This window comes from Cebus imitator, unplaced genomic scaffold, assembly GCF_001604975.1.
Source record: "Cebus imitator isolate Cc_AM_T3 unplaced genomic scaffold, Cebus_imitator-1.0 Scaffold83, whole genome shotgun sequence".
NCBI lineage: Eukaryota > Metazoa > Chordata > Mammalia > Primates > Cebidae > Cebus > Cebus imitator.
This window is the reverse complement of record NW_016107398.1, coordinates 5,826,515-5,842,430: the sequence shown is the minus strand read 5'-3', so window position 1 is coordinate 5,842,430 and position 15,916 is coordinate 5,826,515. Positions and strand designations below refer to the sequence as shown.

Below are 15,916 nucleotides of genomic sequence, written 5' to 3'. Positions count from 1 at the left end.
AATGTTTTGTCTGAAATTCATTTTAATTACAGTGGTGTAAAAATTATCATCCTAAGGTAAAAATGATCTTCCCACAAATAACCATCTTAGAATCCATACTTCAGCAGCTCCTACTCACAATTGTCGCTGCTGCAGAATAAGCAGTGAAAGGGTAGGGACACACCTAATCCCCTGCACTACCAGCCCCACCAAGCCTCCTGCCCAAACAAGTGGCCCTGGTCTGGCAGCAAGAGCCCTTCCTTGCTGAGAGCAAGATTTCACTGAGGGACCATGTCATTAAATCCCAAGCAGTGGAAAGTTTTTAAAATATCAGCTGAGATTCTGAGATTTCTTCCATATGCACTTGGCTTTCTCAAAGGAGACATCACAAGTATTTGGGACAGATTCTCACCTGAGCCCAATTACTCTGGACAACAGAAAAAGGAATATTTTCTCAAGGTAACAAAAGTCAAACGGAAGCATCTTAAGGATGTGTGTCTACAATGAGTGATGATCTAATGAAGTATAAGCATGTACTTACTTTCCACAGCACATGTGATGCTTATCCGGCATGGCCAAGCCCAGCACAAGGATACAATACTTCTTCGCCAAGTACTTCTGTGCCGCGTCTAATTTACTCAAAACCAATTCCATTTCTTTTTTCTCTACAAGGCCTCTGAGGGGAAAAATTTTAAAAAAGAGAATTTGGGTTAACTTTCACAAACGTTTATGTTAACTAGCAAAAAGTCAGAATTGTAAACTTTTTTTTCTTTTCTTTAAGACAGGGTCTTGCTCTGCTACCCAGGCTGGAATGCAGTGGTGTGATCATAGCTCACTGCAACCTCAACCTCCTGAACTCAAGCAATCCTCCTGCCTCAGCCTCCTAAGTAGCTGGGACTATAGGCACACACCACCATATCTGGCTAATTTTTTATTTTGTGTAGAGGCAGGGTCTCACTAGATCAGCCTTTTGTCCAGGCTGATCTTGAACTTATGGACTCAAGTGATCCTCCCCTTGACCTCCCAAAGTGTTGGAATGACAGGCATGAGCCAGCGTGCCCAGCCATAAACTATTCTGAAAGAACTACGTATGTGTCAACAGACTTCACTTACCAATGAATTTATTTTATTTAAGCAGTGGTACAGGAAAATCCTTAGAGTTTCTTCATATTTAATCATTGGAATCAGTATCTCAAGTTTATGGTGTATTTTCACTTTATATACTTTTTTTTTTTTTTCAGAGTCTCGCTGTGTCACCCAGGCTGGAGTGCAGTGGCACAATCTTGGCTCACTGCAACCTCTGCCTCCCAGGTTCCAGCAATTCTCCTGCCTCAGCCTCCCATGTAGCTGGCATTACAGGTGCCTGCCACCATGTCCAGCTAATTTTTGTATTTTTAGTAGAGATGGGTTTCATCATGTTGGCCAGGCTGGTCTCAAACTCCTGACGTCAAGTGATCCACCCACCTTAGCCTTCCAAAGTGCTAGGACTACAGGTGTGAACCACCAAGCCCGGCCTATTTTTGCTTTTATTATAGATTATACTTTATGCTATGTATCCTCAATTTTATATCCAGGTAGTCCTAATTATAAAGAACAGCTCAACTAACAAATTATACTGGTTGCTGAGGTGGCTAGCTGCCTACTTTCCTGCTATTTTCCTAAAATAACCATGGAGACCATGTACCTCAGCTTCCCCTGCGTTCCCTATGTCATTACTGAGCTTGGGGGCTCAACATGTGAACAAGGACCGATTCTCAGTTCAAAGTATAGCTGTGTTTGCTAAGGAGGCATCTGTGGACAACTACTCTGGGAACTTTGGCATTAATTACAATAACACTGCTTCCCTGTGAAACCAGCTGCAGTTCCAATTGAATTGCAAGTGAACTTTCACAAAGACAACCTGTTCTTAGGTTACAGCAAGCCAAAATTTAAGTTTCTGCCATACAATACAGTAGGAGACAATACTGCTGATGATACATTCCAATGTACTATTATTGAAAAGTGAGGTGTCACTAGACACCAAATGATATTTACTCTAAACAGGGACAAAATGACTTCCCCTTCTGGGTTAACCATTAGACTGACTCCATGAAGATATGCCATGAGGGGAGGGGGGTGTATTTAAGGATAATATAAACATTTCAAAACAAAAAATGTTATCACATGTGATGAAAAGGCATAAAATGAGTTTCTGGAATAAAGTGGGCTCCAACATTACGTACCCAAATGCCATATAACCAAAACACACCCCAGTGACCACATCCCTGTGCCTGTTTCCTTCAGCAGCCCTACCCTCACTTGTCACCCTACTCTGCCAGTGCTGCCAGTAGCTAATATTCTTCTTTTGCTGTAGAAAACAACCAAACCAAACTACAACCACCAAGAAGTGCCTTGAAGCTTTTAGGCCAATGCTTCTCAAGTTTTCATAAACCTATGAATTATGAAAGAATCACTAGGGATGCTTGCTAAAAGCGCAAATTCCCACTGCAACCCTCTCTCCAAGATTCTGGTTCAGTAGTCTAGGTCTTGCCTAGAAAATTTAAAACAATCTTCCCAAATGATTCCAAGGCAAGCGGTCCTTAAACCACATTTGCACGTATACATAAAGGACTGATGTGTTGAAATGGAATAAAGAGGAAAAAGCTACGAAGAAAACTAACCTACATACAAAAAATCCAGGCAGAGGTGGCCTGCTTGTACCACACTTCCATGTCTGGAAACCATTCCCCCATACTGTTTTCATCTAATTATGAAAAACTGCCTTAAATACAAACCCAGTTAGTGGTTCATTTTTAAAGCACATTCTTTAAAAATGCAAACAATAATGTTGACAAAATTTTGTTGAAACAGATGTACTTATTGTTGCTTGTAACAGAAAATTGGCATAATCTTTTGGGGGAAGAAAACTGAAAATAATTTCAAGAGCCATAGAAATGATCATAAATTTTGATCCAATATCATCTCTCCTGGAAATATATTATTTTTTAAAAATCACCCAAAATTAGAAGGAAATTTTTATGCATGAGGACATTCAATGCAATCATTATTTATATATCAGAAAAACTAGAAACTGCCAAAATATATAAAATGGAAGGTGATATGGTTTAGCCGTGTCCCCACCCAAATATCATCTTAAATTGTAGCTCCCATAATTCCCATGTGTCATGGGAGGGACCCAGTGGGAGGTAATTGAATCATGGTGGTGGGTCTTTCCTGTACTGTCCTCATGATAGTGAATAAGTCTCATCAGATCTGATGGTTTTATAAAGGCACATTCCCCTGCACATGCTCTCTTGCCTGCTGCCATGTAAGACATGCTTTTGCTGCTCATTTACCTTCTGCCATGATTGTGAGGCCTCCCCAGCCATGTGGAACTATGAGTCAATTAACCTCTTTCCTTTATAAATTACCCGGTATGTCTTTATTAGAAGCATGAGAACAGGCTAATACAGAAGGATAAAGGGAGTAGTAATACAGTCAGGTATTGTTTAAGGACTTGAGGTTTATTAACCTAACATATGAGTGAGTCTCCCATGAGATGTAACCCAGGCATCAAAATCTGTACCCTTAACCACTACAGTATACTGCCTCTTAGTAGGTAAGTCAAGTCACACACATTGACTTGATGGAAAACTATGCTACCATTAAAAATTATAATTATGAAGATTATAATAACTTGAAAGTACATATGATATTATGTTTAAAAGTAAATACAGGCCAGGCGAGGTGGCTCACTCCTATAATCCCTGCACTTTGCAAGGCTGAGGCAGGTGGATCACCTAAGGTCAGGAGTTCAAGGTCAGCCTGGCAAACATGGTGAAACCCCATCTCTACTAAAAATACAAAAAATTAGCCAGGCATGGTGGCACACACCTGCAGTGCCAGCTACTCAGGAGACTGAGGCAGGAGAATCACTTGAACCCGAGAGGCAGAGGTTGCAGTGAGTTGAGATTGCGCCACTGCACTCCAGCCTGGACGACAGAGCAAGACTCCGTCTCAAAAAAAAAAAAAAAACAAATACATACATAATTGATTGTTCAGAAGCTAAAAATTCTAATTATGGACAGATAAACTCTGGAAAACAGTGCAGTTGATAGATAGGAAGTGCTGGGCATGTTGTACAGTGGTTTAAGCACAAGCTTTGGAGTGAAACACCTGCGTTCTAATATCAGTTCCACCTAGGAACTGTAATGTCATCTCCTAGGTATGGTATGTAATCTCCAACAAACTAACCCCTCTGAGCCTTAATTTCTTCGCCTGTAAAATGGGGATAAGGCTGCTGCTTCTGAAAGCAGGGTAATCATCTGACATCATCTAAGTGTACCTTTGCCATCCTTCTTCACCTTTTTCTGTTCTCCTCCCATGGCTATATGCTTTCCTCCCAAGTCCCATGAACTGGGTTAAGATAATATACACTGTCTCGTCTACTTCTGTATAATAACTCTGAATTAAGTGCTATTACTATCCCTATGCCATATCTTAGTATTTGAAATCAGTTTTTTATTCTGTGCAGACACCTCAATGCAATCAATATTTAAATCTATTACAGTAAGTAAACCAACAGACCACAGGAAGCCTGAAAATAAAGACTTGTGATTTTTTTTTTTTAGAATCACACCATAAAATCCATACTTTTAAGGCTTCAATTGGTTTTTGTCAATCTGAGTAACTGATTCCTTCTAAGGAACAGTTTACCTTATACCACTGTGTTTAGTGCATCTTTAACTAGAAAACCTGTCTCATTATCTATTCTTATCTATTAAGAAAGCAGGCCAAGTGTGGTGGCTCACACCTGTAATCCCAACACTTTGGGAGGCTGGGGCAGGTGAATCACCTGAGGTCATGAGTTGGAGACCAGCCTGGCCAACATAGTGAAACCCGATCCCTCCTAAAAATACAAAAATTAGCCAGGCGTGGTGGTGGGCGCCTGTAATCCCAGCTACTCAGGAGGCTGAGGTGGGAGAATGGCTTGAACCCAGGAGGCATAGGTTGCAGTGAGCTGAGATTACACCACTGCACCCCAGCCTGGGTGACAGAGCAAGGCTCCATTTAAAAAAAAAACAAACAAACAAATCTTTTTGCTAGATTAGCAATAAGCCTCAGAAGAGGAAATACTATAAAAAATATAATAACCCAAAGTGCCAAAAAAGTCTGAAGTTTCTATTTGGGAATAGTAACAATCTTCAAACCTTCTAAGTCCATCGCTGGCTTCAAGCCCTTTTGCTTCCTACCGTAGACACATTTCATGCTCTAGCTGCCCTGCTGTGCAATACAGCCCCAAAATAACACTGATGTTGCATATTATGAGGGCTCAACAGGAATAAGAGTTTTTAAATTATTTATTTGGTTCTTTACAAAACTGCTATCCAGATGCATTTATTCTACCCATAAGATGTTTTTCCAGCTGCTTGGTTGTGTAACAGGTTTTCCATTTTGAAAACATCCTGCAGCAACAAGTTAATTACTCTACCCAGCATTCCTAACAGCTAAATCATTGGGTTGGTTCCACATGTACTGGGGAGGGCTGCCTGGCACATGGAAAGTTCCATGGCTTGCAAAAGGTCACCAAGGCTGAGAGGCATTGTTCGGTTCTGCACTCTGAGTTCCCAGATTCCTGTCCTGGTGTACACCTCTGAGCCACTTCTGCCTAAAGCTAAAGCACTTAAATTATTTATAAGTTAGCCTAAGAAACCTTGGATTTTTTCCTGAGATGTGGAATGCCATTTTGGCCAAATCTATTAATTTTTTTAATTCTTACATTTTTTTTAATTGGATGCTTACAAGCCCTTTAGCAAAAACTTTGTAAGCATAAAAAGCACACAACAATTGTATCTGCACTATTCAAGATGGTTGTCACTAGCCCCAAGTGGCTATTGAGAATGTGTCTAGTATGAATTGAGAATATTATAGGTATAAAATAGATACCAGATTTCAAAGTCTTACTACAAAAAAGTGACATATCTCATTAATAACTTCCTAGTATCAGTTACTGTTGCAATTATATTTTTGCATCATTGGGTTAAATAAAAGACACTATTAAAATTAATTTCATGTGTATCTTTTTACATTTTTAAAATATTACCAGAAAATTTAAAATTATATACATGGCTTTTATTATCTCATTATTGGGCAATGCTAGTCTGAATCAGTTGGAATATTTTGCTACTGGAATACACAGAGAAATTATTCAGTGAGCTTTAGAAACACACTCTTCCCATGTAAAATGTCTTTGTACATCTCAAAGATTTAAACATTTCTATCATCTCTTTATCCTAGACAAAAGTTACTTTTAATACTAGCAGTGATACAACTCGAAAGCACACTATAAAATCTTACTTACACCATATAGCTTTTGGGTTTCTTTTCCAGTGAGTTTTTTTCCAAGTAATGAGATAAGTAGTACAATAATGCCATGAGGAAATTATCAAGATTCTTATTCCTATGGAGAAATTTGAAACAAAACAAAGAGTCAGTGCTAACCTATTTCAAATGTAAGACTTCTCATAAAAAATACATGAACACACAACACAAGAATAAGTAGAAAACCATGTTAACATGCCTATCAAAGAACTAATTTACCAATTAAAATTCTATCTACTGTATCTTCAAATATTTTAAAAATCTGGTTTTTGTAAGTAAAACATTTGGAGAGGTCAGACACTAAATTCTTATAATTGTGCTTATTAATTAATTTTCATTTTTTAAAAGTTATATATTTCCACTGTTTAAAAAATATAGAGAAATGCATCAAGTAAAAAGTTCTCTGCTGCCTCTGTCACCATCCTGTTCCCTAGTGGTAACCACTATTAAGAGTTTGGTTTGGGCCAGGCACAGTGGCTTACACCTATAATCCCAGCACTTTGGGAGGCCAAGGTGAATGGATCACCTGAGGTCAGGAGTTTGAGACCTGCCTGGTGAAACTCTGTGTCTACTAAAAAATACTAAAATTAGCCAGGCATGGTCATGCATGCCTGTAATCCCAGCTAGTCAGGAGGCTGAGGCAGGAGAATTGCTTGAGCCCAGAAGGTGGAGCTTGCAGTAAGCCAATATTGAGCCACTGCACTCCAGGCTGGTGACAGAGTAGGGACTCTAAAAAAAAAAAAAAAAAAGGGGGGGGGGCTTGGTATGAATCCTTTCTAAACTTTATAAAACATAGACAATCACATATAACATCCTCCTCCACCAATATATGTACATGTGCATGACTATATGCCTTAAAAATGTTTTTTGGTAATAAGTAGGGTAATACTGTATATACAATTCTTTGCAACTTGCTTTTTTTTTTTTTAATTTGGGTTCTGGAGTACATGTGCAGATCATGCAGGATTGTTGCATAGGTACACACATGGCAATGTGGTTTGCTGCCTCCATCCCCCCCTCACCTACATCTGGCATTTCTCCCCATATTATCCCTCCCCAACCTCCCCTGCCCCACTGTCCCTCCCTTAGTCCCCCACAACGGACCCCAGTGTGTGATGCTCCCCTCCCTGTGTCCATGTGTTCTCATTGTTCAACACCCACCTATGAGTGAGAACATGCGGTGTTTGATTTTCTGTTCTTGTGTCCGTTTAATGAGAAGCAACTTGCTTTTGTCACTTTCTGTGTAGCACAGACCTCTTTCTATGATATATATAGATTTTCTTCATTCTTTTTAAGAGCTGGATATTCTATACCTCATTTAACTAGTCTTCTATTGATGGGTATTTAGGTTTTTAAAAATATAGACAGAAGTGAAATTGCTAGCACATAGTGCATGTGCATATTAAATGTTCATGCCACACCCTCCAAAAAGGCTGCACTGATTTACAATGCTATCTCATTTGTTTTTAACTAGAAGTCATTGTTTTCCTTCTAAATATTTTTCAAGACTTTTGCTGCCTTCTTTGTGGCCCCAAATGGAAATTGATTCTCTGGCATTGGTTTCTTGAACTATACCTAAAAAAGCAGGATGAGGGTGACCATTACAGATTTTCTTTTCAAGATATTAATAACTCCCCGTCTCAGGTTGGGTTCTCCACCAACAGACACTGGGACAAAGACTTGAAAGTGAATCGTTTTGTTGGGAAGTGATCTCAGGAAACATCAGTAGGAAAGTGGGGAAATGAGACAGGAAAAGAAAGGAAGCCAACAAAAAGGGTGTTAACAAGTAAGTGGAGTTCAGTCCTGCCGGGACTCTGGGAGACGGTGTGGAAAACATCTCAGTTTACCTACCAGCTCCTCCAGCAGGGCACTGAGTGAGAGCTGCTTTTAGGGCACTGACTCCCTAGCTCTGAGCTTGCCCTGCAGTCAGGCTGAGCGTGCTCCTGTGGTGGAATGAGGCCTTCCGGCTGAGTCTCAGGCAGTTGCCACAGCAGCCTGCATGTGTGTGCTGAGAGAATGCAGAGGGGTGCCAGTGGTATCGGGCACCCAACTCTCACTGAGCATTCACGGTGTAGGGGCCGCATGAGGCACAGCCATGCACAGCCATACAAAGGGGATACAATTACATAATTACTTTCCAGTTTTGTAGCTGAGGAGACAGGCTTAAAAAGGTCAAGAAACTTACCTAGAGTCACACACCTAGCATATCCTGGGGCTGCCAAACATAACTAGTGGAAAAAATTGATCTTCAGTAAATGGGTAAATCCCCCCCTTTTTTTTTTTTTTTTTTTTTTTTTTTTTTTTATAGTTTTTTTTTTTTTTTTTTTTTTTTTTTTTTGAGAAGGAGTCTTGCTTTGTTGCCCAGGATGGAGTGCAGTGGCACAGTCTCGGCTCACTGCAACCTCTGCCTCTCAGGTTAAGCAATTCTCCTGCCTCAATCTCCCAAGTATCTGGGATTACAGGCGTCTACCACCACACCCAGCTAATGTTTGCGTTTTTTTTTTCTTCCTGAGATGGAGTCTTGCTCTGTCGCCTAGGTTGGAGTACAGTGGCATGATCTCAGCTCACTGCAACCTCCGCCTCCCGGGTTCAAGTAATTCTCCTGCCTCAGCCTCCTGAGTAGCAAGGATTACAGGTGTGTGCCACCACACCCGGCTAATTTTTGTATTTTTAGTAGAGATGGGGTTTCACCACATTGGCCAAGCTGGTCTCGAACTCCTGACCTCGTGATCCACCGGCCTTGGACTCTGTGCCTTTGATCACGTTGGGGTCACCACCTGAGACGTGGGTCCCACTGCCGTGGAAGTCTGACCTGCAGACTCTGACTCAACCGCAGATGAATAAATGCACTCTCATACCATTAGGCTATATCAAGTGGGCTAGGGAATGGCCGCTGGCTGCTTTCAGGGGGCAAAATACAACCAATTGACCTAGATTCCCTGTTCATCCACACATTTATTCCCTAGACATTACGATAGAGGTTCTAAGTTAACACACTTGTGAATAATTAACATGGTTAAGAGAATGGTTTTACAACTGGTAAAAGCTTTTGGTTCTGGGGCCCAGAATAAATGCAATTAATAAGTAATTCCCCTTTAATGAGGTGGCTGCCTTCAACCTGCCCCAATAAAACCCTTTTGCCTTCCAAAAGGCTTGAGACTATAACTTTCTCTAATATATCTTTACTATTTTCTGTAATATTTTGCCAACCACCCCAAGTGAATCTCAATAGGCCTCCCAAAGTGCTGGGATTACAGACGTGAGCCACCATGCCTGGCCATTTGTATTTTTAGTAGGGACAGGGTTTCACCATGTTAGCCAGGCTGGTCTCAAACTCCTGATCTCAGGTGATCTCCCTGCCTCAGCCTCCCAAAGTGCTGGGATTACAGGCATGAGCTGCCGCACCGGGCCAGTAAATGGGTATATCCTTTAACTATTATGTAAAAATAATGCAGTCCATATGAGACTCTGACTGCATGCTCTCCATAGTCCTTGCCCTGGGACTTTGTCTGGGGTTCCCATGACTTCTGGCTTCCTATCCCTGACTCTTTGGTCGCAGTGTTTGTGACTAGGTCCTGAGAGGATGGCTTGCATAGAGCCAGCCTCACGCTCTTCCTCTAAAAATCAGATTTGTCATCACTTACCAGATGGAGTTACTGAAAAATAAAGGATAAAAGATCTGAAATGCCTCACAAGCAATACATACATACTTCATAAATGTTGTAAAAGAACAGATCCGCTGCGATCTGAAATGCCTCACAAGCAATACATACATACTTCATAAATGTTGTGAAAGAACAGATCCGCTGCATCTCAGTATCTTGTAGCAAAAGCAAAGTAACAACTGAAAAGAGAAAATGGATGATTGAGAGAGGGACAAAAGCTGCCTGAGAGTCACACATGATATGTTTATGCATGGATGTTATGTATACATGATGGATGTTTATGTATGGATTAGAAAACAGTTACTCACATTTAACATCATCGAGTGTAATGGTGCCCTGTTGACCTCGTTTCTCTAAAGATTTAGCTGACTTATCCTCTCTTGCAGCAAGCCTTTTATCTGTCAACCTGTTTTGGAATATAACAGTTTATAGTAGTGTTGTATTTTAATATTTTAGTTGGATTTAATCTAGTCTGACGTGCAAGAAGCATTTATTAAAAAGTAATAAGGGCCTGAGGGTCATACATGGGTTTTGTTTGATGTAAGATGATTTCAGAATGCTTTTTATTAAACATTATATTTACTATGTTAAGGCAAGCGGGATGCTCACTGCCTGATATAAAATCTAAATACAAGTATCATCCAAAATAGATCATTTAAATCATCTATTCTGGTGTACCTATCATTTTCAAATTTTAAGAAACTGTAAAAAGTTGAAGACGTGCTGACAGCCAGGTTAACAGGATACGTTTATTGAGACTACTAGAATTCCCACCATAATTCTGAAACAGTGCATGTTCTCTCTTTGATGGGTACTCACATTGCAACCTAGAATAATAGGAATGGTATTTTCGTGGTTTGTAAAGGCTGAAGCCATTCCACTGAGAGGGGCTATCAGCAACTCTGGCATGGTTGAGAAGTTAATCTACCTGTCTGAAGCTGGACCGTCGATTTCTGCAAAGTGAACTGCTTTGCCTCTCTTTCCTTTTTCCTTGACTTCTACTGCAGGTGTAAAACTGCAATCAAACGAGATAATTAGGGACTTCACTTCTTCCAGAGGAAAACAAGTCAAATCATGTCATAACTCATAATCTTGGGACTAGCATATATTATCAGCAGAAGCTGAAGAGAATCTGAGACATAGCAATGTTCAATTCATGTATTTATATACTGACTTATCTAGAGAAAAAATTAAAACTTCAGACTTTACATTCAGCCTCTAACCATCAGCAGTCTCCACAATACCACCACACACAGAACATTTGAAAATCTTGTAGTAACTTCCTAAGAAACAGAAAGCTCTTGAAAAATTTGGAAAGGTTATTTATTGAGGTACTTAATATATATGACATGTGCTTTTAGGCACAAATCTCATTTAACCCTCATGGAAACTCAAGCACAAAATATTATCACCATTTTTACATATAAGAAAAATGGAAACTTAAAAAGAGGTTAAGTGACTTGACTAAAATAACAGCAACTGGCAAAGTCAGGACTGGTGCCTAGGTTTTTAGCACAGAGCCTTGTGCTGAGCCACCAGGCAATTCTGCCTCCCAAATAGCAATCTCAGTATTGGCTGCCATGGACTCTTCTAAAGGCCTCAGCCATATCCATCTCCAGGTGGGTTTAGGATCTTCTACTTAACTCAGAGTTTCTTAGTATGTTGTACAAGCACTACTAAGCCATAATGAGTTTAACTAATGAAGCAACCCAATTAAATAACAAATCTGTACTGACGATCTACTATGTGTTAGGAATTGCTATGACATTGAAAATAAGATGGTTTCTAATTAGAACCATTGCACAGACTCTCAGGAGTCTCAGCAAATGCTAACAGAAAAACAGAGAAAAGTCTTTTGAAGACCATCAGGACAAGGTTCCTGCCTTATAGATAGTACATTTTCTGGGAGAACCATGGTGTCTGCCAAATCCATTGTGAGTTATCACAATGCCACATTGATAACACAATGTAGAAGCTTACCCTCTGCCCAAAGTTATGTGTCCCTCTGTTAAGCTGAGAGGCAGATGAAGTAATAGAAGCACTTCCCCTCAACTTTATCCATTCTCTAAAGATGGATATTAATCATGAGAACTTTATTATCTCCTTGGTAAATCCCACGAAGAAATTTTGTTAGAGAAATACCTCCCTGTGGGAACAATAAAATCAGCTTGGTACTTTCTTCTTCCAGGAGTTTCTCCAACTGCCTGGCAATATTCATGTTGTAGGTTAGCTCCTAAAAGCATGTACATAACATTACCTCAAGGGAATGATTTTTTTTCCACTGTTTTCTTTTTTTTAAGACAATTGGCACCAAGTTGGCCAGTGACTATTTCTAAGCTTTCTTTCTTTTTGGTGCTGCTCTTATCACTGGTCTCCATGAAATGGGTATTTGTGGGGCAGGGTGTGCTAAAATACTGAGGATAGAGGTGTGCAGGGAAAAAGAAATGGAAAGATGCCAAACATTGATGGTGGCTACCTCCAGAGACGGGCAGGGGATCAGAGGGGACAGGAAGGAGAGAGAGGGTAATTAAGGATCTCAACCCTACATCTGTATACTTCTGCATTATTTGAATTTTTTTATAAAAATGTATTACCTGCATAACTTTTCAAAACATTGATAGAGATATACAGACTAAGGAAGCCCCAGCTGTTCCCAGCTCTCGCCTGTTTCTCTTCCCTAGAAGATGAGAGAAGATAGAAACACTAAATCTAAGTTAATGTCAAATGAAACTGTGTCTCCTCCCCCTTTTCTCAGTCCCATCCCTATAATTCAAAGTTTCTTGCATTTGCCTGAGATGTTTTGAGACAAGATAGCCTTAAAATAAGGAATTTGAAAGGATACAGTTGGGACTATCTTAGTCTATGAACTAAGTCAGATGAACTTGGAACTATAAAACCATAAAATTGGCCAGGGTTGGTGGCTCGCACCTGTAATCCCAGCACTTTGGGAGGAAGCTGAGTCCAGTCAATGGCTTGAGCCCAGGAGTTTGAGACCAGCCTGGGCAACATAGTGAAACTCTGTCTCTACAAAAAAATAAAAAAAAAAAAAAAAAATTAGTTGGGTGTGGTAGCACGTGCCTGCCTTCCCAGCAACTTGGAAGGCTGGGATGGGAGAATTGCCTGAGCCCAGGAAGTGGAGGTTGCAGTGAGCTGGGATCACACCACTGCACTCCAGCTAGCCTGGGTGACAGAGTGAGACCCAGTCTAAAAATAAAATTAAAAAGCGGGGCTGGGTGCGGTGGCTCATGCCTGTAATCCCAGCATTTTGGTAGGCCGAGGCGGGTGGATCACCTGAGGTCAAGAATCCGAGATCAGCCTGCCCAACAAAGAGAAACCCCATCCCTACTAAAAATACAAAATTAGCTGAGCGTGGTAGCGCATGCCTATAATCCCAGCTACCCAGGATGAAGCAGGAGGGCCGCAAACAAACCTCTCGAACACCAAAACGGGAAGGAAGTGGTAATTGTATTCGGCCAGGACTTGCAGTGGCATAGATGCCTCAACAACCGAGCTCTCCCGGCAAAGAAAACCGAGGCCGTTTTAAAGGCTTACAGTCTGAGAGGTGTACATGTGAGATGGTCAAGAGCGTGGGGGACATGACCAGGTGGGGGTCTGAGCAGTTGAGCAAGAACAATGCCTTCCAGGGAAAATTCCTCTGTACCATGTCCGTGATCTATAGATAGGGTTGTGGTCAGCATAGGGGTTTTAATCCTTTAGACCTCACAGCAGCACCTACCCGTCCCTCCTCTGGCTGACTTTTAACTTCTGCTTTTGAGAGGCAGTGTAGAAGGCTAAAGGGGAAATGGCCTTAGAAGCTCGGGAGGAGGGGGTCTCCTTCCTCGGGGAGGCTGAGGCAGGAGAATTGCTTGAACCCGGGAGGCAGAGGTTGTGGTGAGCGGAGATTGTGCCATTACACTCCAGTCTGGGCAACAAGAGCGAAACTGCATCTCAAAAATAAATAAATGAATAAAATAAAAAATAAAATCATAGAATTTTGGGGTTATTGGAAATAAAAAATATCATCTAGAATAAGGCTGTCATTTTACTGACGGAAAACTAAGGCTTGGAGAGGCTGACCTGTGTCCCAGTGGTAGAAACTGGTAGGCAGTGTCTGCCCTTAGCCAATTGTCTGATATTTACCGCTAAACTTTTAGTCCTTATGCTCTGACCTCTGGACACACCTTCTCTACTTCACACTTGTCTGAGTGGCTTTCACCCCACTGAAGTCATTCTCTAGCTTGGCTGGTGAGACAGGTTCTACTTTGTGAGAGTGAGCGCTCTGCCATAGCCCTGAAGGCAGCCTATGCTCACAATGCATTTGGAATCACCAAGAAGCAACACGAGTAATAACCAAATTTTTTTTTCCATTTGTGGTTCGAGTTTACAAATTTTTTTTTTCATTTTTTGCGCGAATTTTTTTTTTTGAAACTGAGTCTCACTCTGTCACCTAGGCTGGAGTGGCACGATCTAAGCTTACTGCAACCTCTTCATCCTGGGTTCAAGCAATTCTCCTGCCTCAGCCTCCCGTGTAGCTGGGATTACAAGTGCGTGCCACCACATCTTGCTAATTTTTGTATTTTTGGTAAAGATGGGGGTTTCACCATGTTGGCCAGGCTGGTCTCAATCTCCTGACCTCAGGCGATCCACCTACCTCGATCTCCCAAAGTGCTGGGATTACAGGCATGAGTCACTGTGCCCAGCCAATAATCGAAAATTGCACTGTGAATTGTACCTCTGATTCGTGCCCAAACCACAGTCTGGGCTAGTTAGCCTGTACCCTCCTACTGTCTCCAGAGTACAAGGTGTATGTACTTTCCTAATATTAGAATATAATCATGTCATTCCCCTTTGCCTTGAAGTAAACAGGAAAGAAATTCATATTTTCTCTCTAGAATTCATCACGGAAATGCAGATGCCTGGACAATTCTTGGCTTCCATACAGTTAGATTTCTTTGATGGTTCTCAGAGTCTTCTCTCAGGCCATAATGAAAGAGTAGTCTTTCCTTGGTTTTCTATCCTCAGGGGAGTCCATGACCTTTGCAAGGATTCAAACAGACTGCTGGTTCTCACCCAGCTTTAGGACAGGACCACTTGAAGCAAGAAAGGAAAGGACAGCAGGTACTATGTCAAAGAGAAAAGCCTGCCTCATGGGCCAACCTAGATGTTGCCTGTGAGTAAAAGTATTTCTCTTTACCAAATAAGAAAGAAGTGGGCATGAAGGCTGATGAACTATACCAACACCTTCATTTACTTCTCATGAGGCATAATTATTGCATTTTATAGATGAAGGAACTGAGAATTATTGAGGCTAAGTAACTTGACAACTGATAACCACCTAGTAAGGGGCAGAGCTAGGATGTGAACCCAGGTCTTCCTTTAAACCATTCTCCACTGTTCTTTCTTAACTACCTATTAAGAAATAATGGCCACCCTTTCCCTGGCATCTCTTGCACAGAGTTATGGGTATCCTGTTGTATTCTGATAGTCATCTCCATCACGTTATAATCTGCAAAAGTAAGTCAAGACTTGCCTGTGAGTAGGGAGCTAGGTTGTCTCTGAGGGTAAGATTTCCTGTGTCATTTGACCAGGAGAGAGGTCAGGAAATTCAAGCTGGGCGAGGGGAAAGGGATCATCTTTTCTTGATCTGAACTTGAGAAAACCTAGAAGACTAGGATTGCTCTTGGCTAGTGGGTATAAAAGTTGGCCTACCCCAAGTGGAAGAGGACTAAAACGTCGGAACCTTCAGGGTCTTAAGTTGATGGGATAAAACTTGAATGCACCTGAGATCAAGCTGTTACTTTGTGTAACAGATACTTGGATTCAGGACACTCCATTTTCCTCCCCTCTCTCTGGCTACAATTTACTGGTCTTCAAAAGCTCCTTTTCTTTCTTTTTTTTTTCTTTCTTTCTTT

At 41.1% G+C, this 15,916-nt stretch overlaps 1 protein-coding gene across 1 annotated transcript in view; it reads right to left on the bottom strand.

Moving 5' to 3' along the window:
- The window catches only part of PPP1R36 (protein phosphatase 1 regulatory subunit 36), a 39,379-nt gene that overhangs the window by 14,803 nt on the left and 8,660 nt on the right, over nucleotides 1-15,916 (bottom strand). Inside the window, exons 4-8 of the mRNA XM_037740474.1 lie at nucleotides 10,933-11,019; nucleotides 10,313-10,410; nucleotides 10,117-10,183; nucleotides 6,320-6,418; nucleotides 521-655 (exon numbers count right to left, since the gene is read on the bottom strand). Coding sequence (XP_037596402.1) covers nucleotides 521-655; nucleotides 6,320-6,418; nucleotides 10,117-10,183; nucleotides 10,313-10,410; nucleotides 10,933-11,019 — 486 coding nt within the window. The remainder of the gene's footprint in view (nucleotides 1-520; nucleotides 656-6,319; nucleotides 6,419-10,116; nucleotides 10,184-10,312; nucleotides 10,411-10,932; nucleotides 11,020-15,916) is intronic.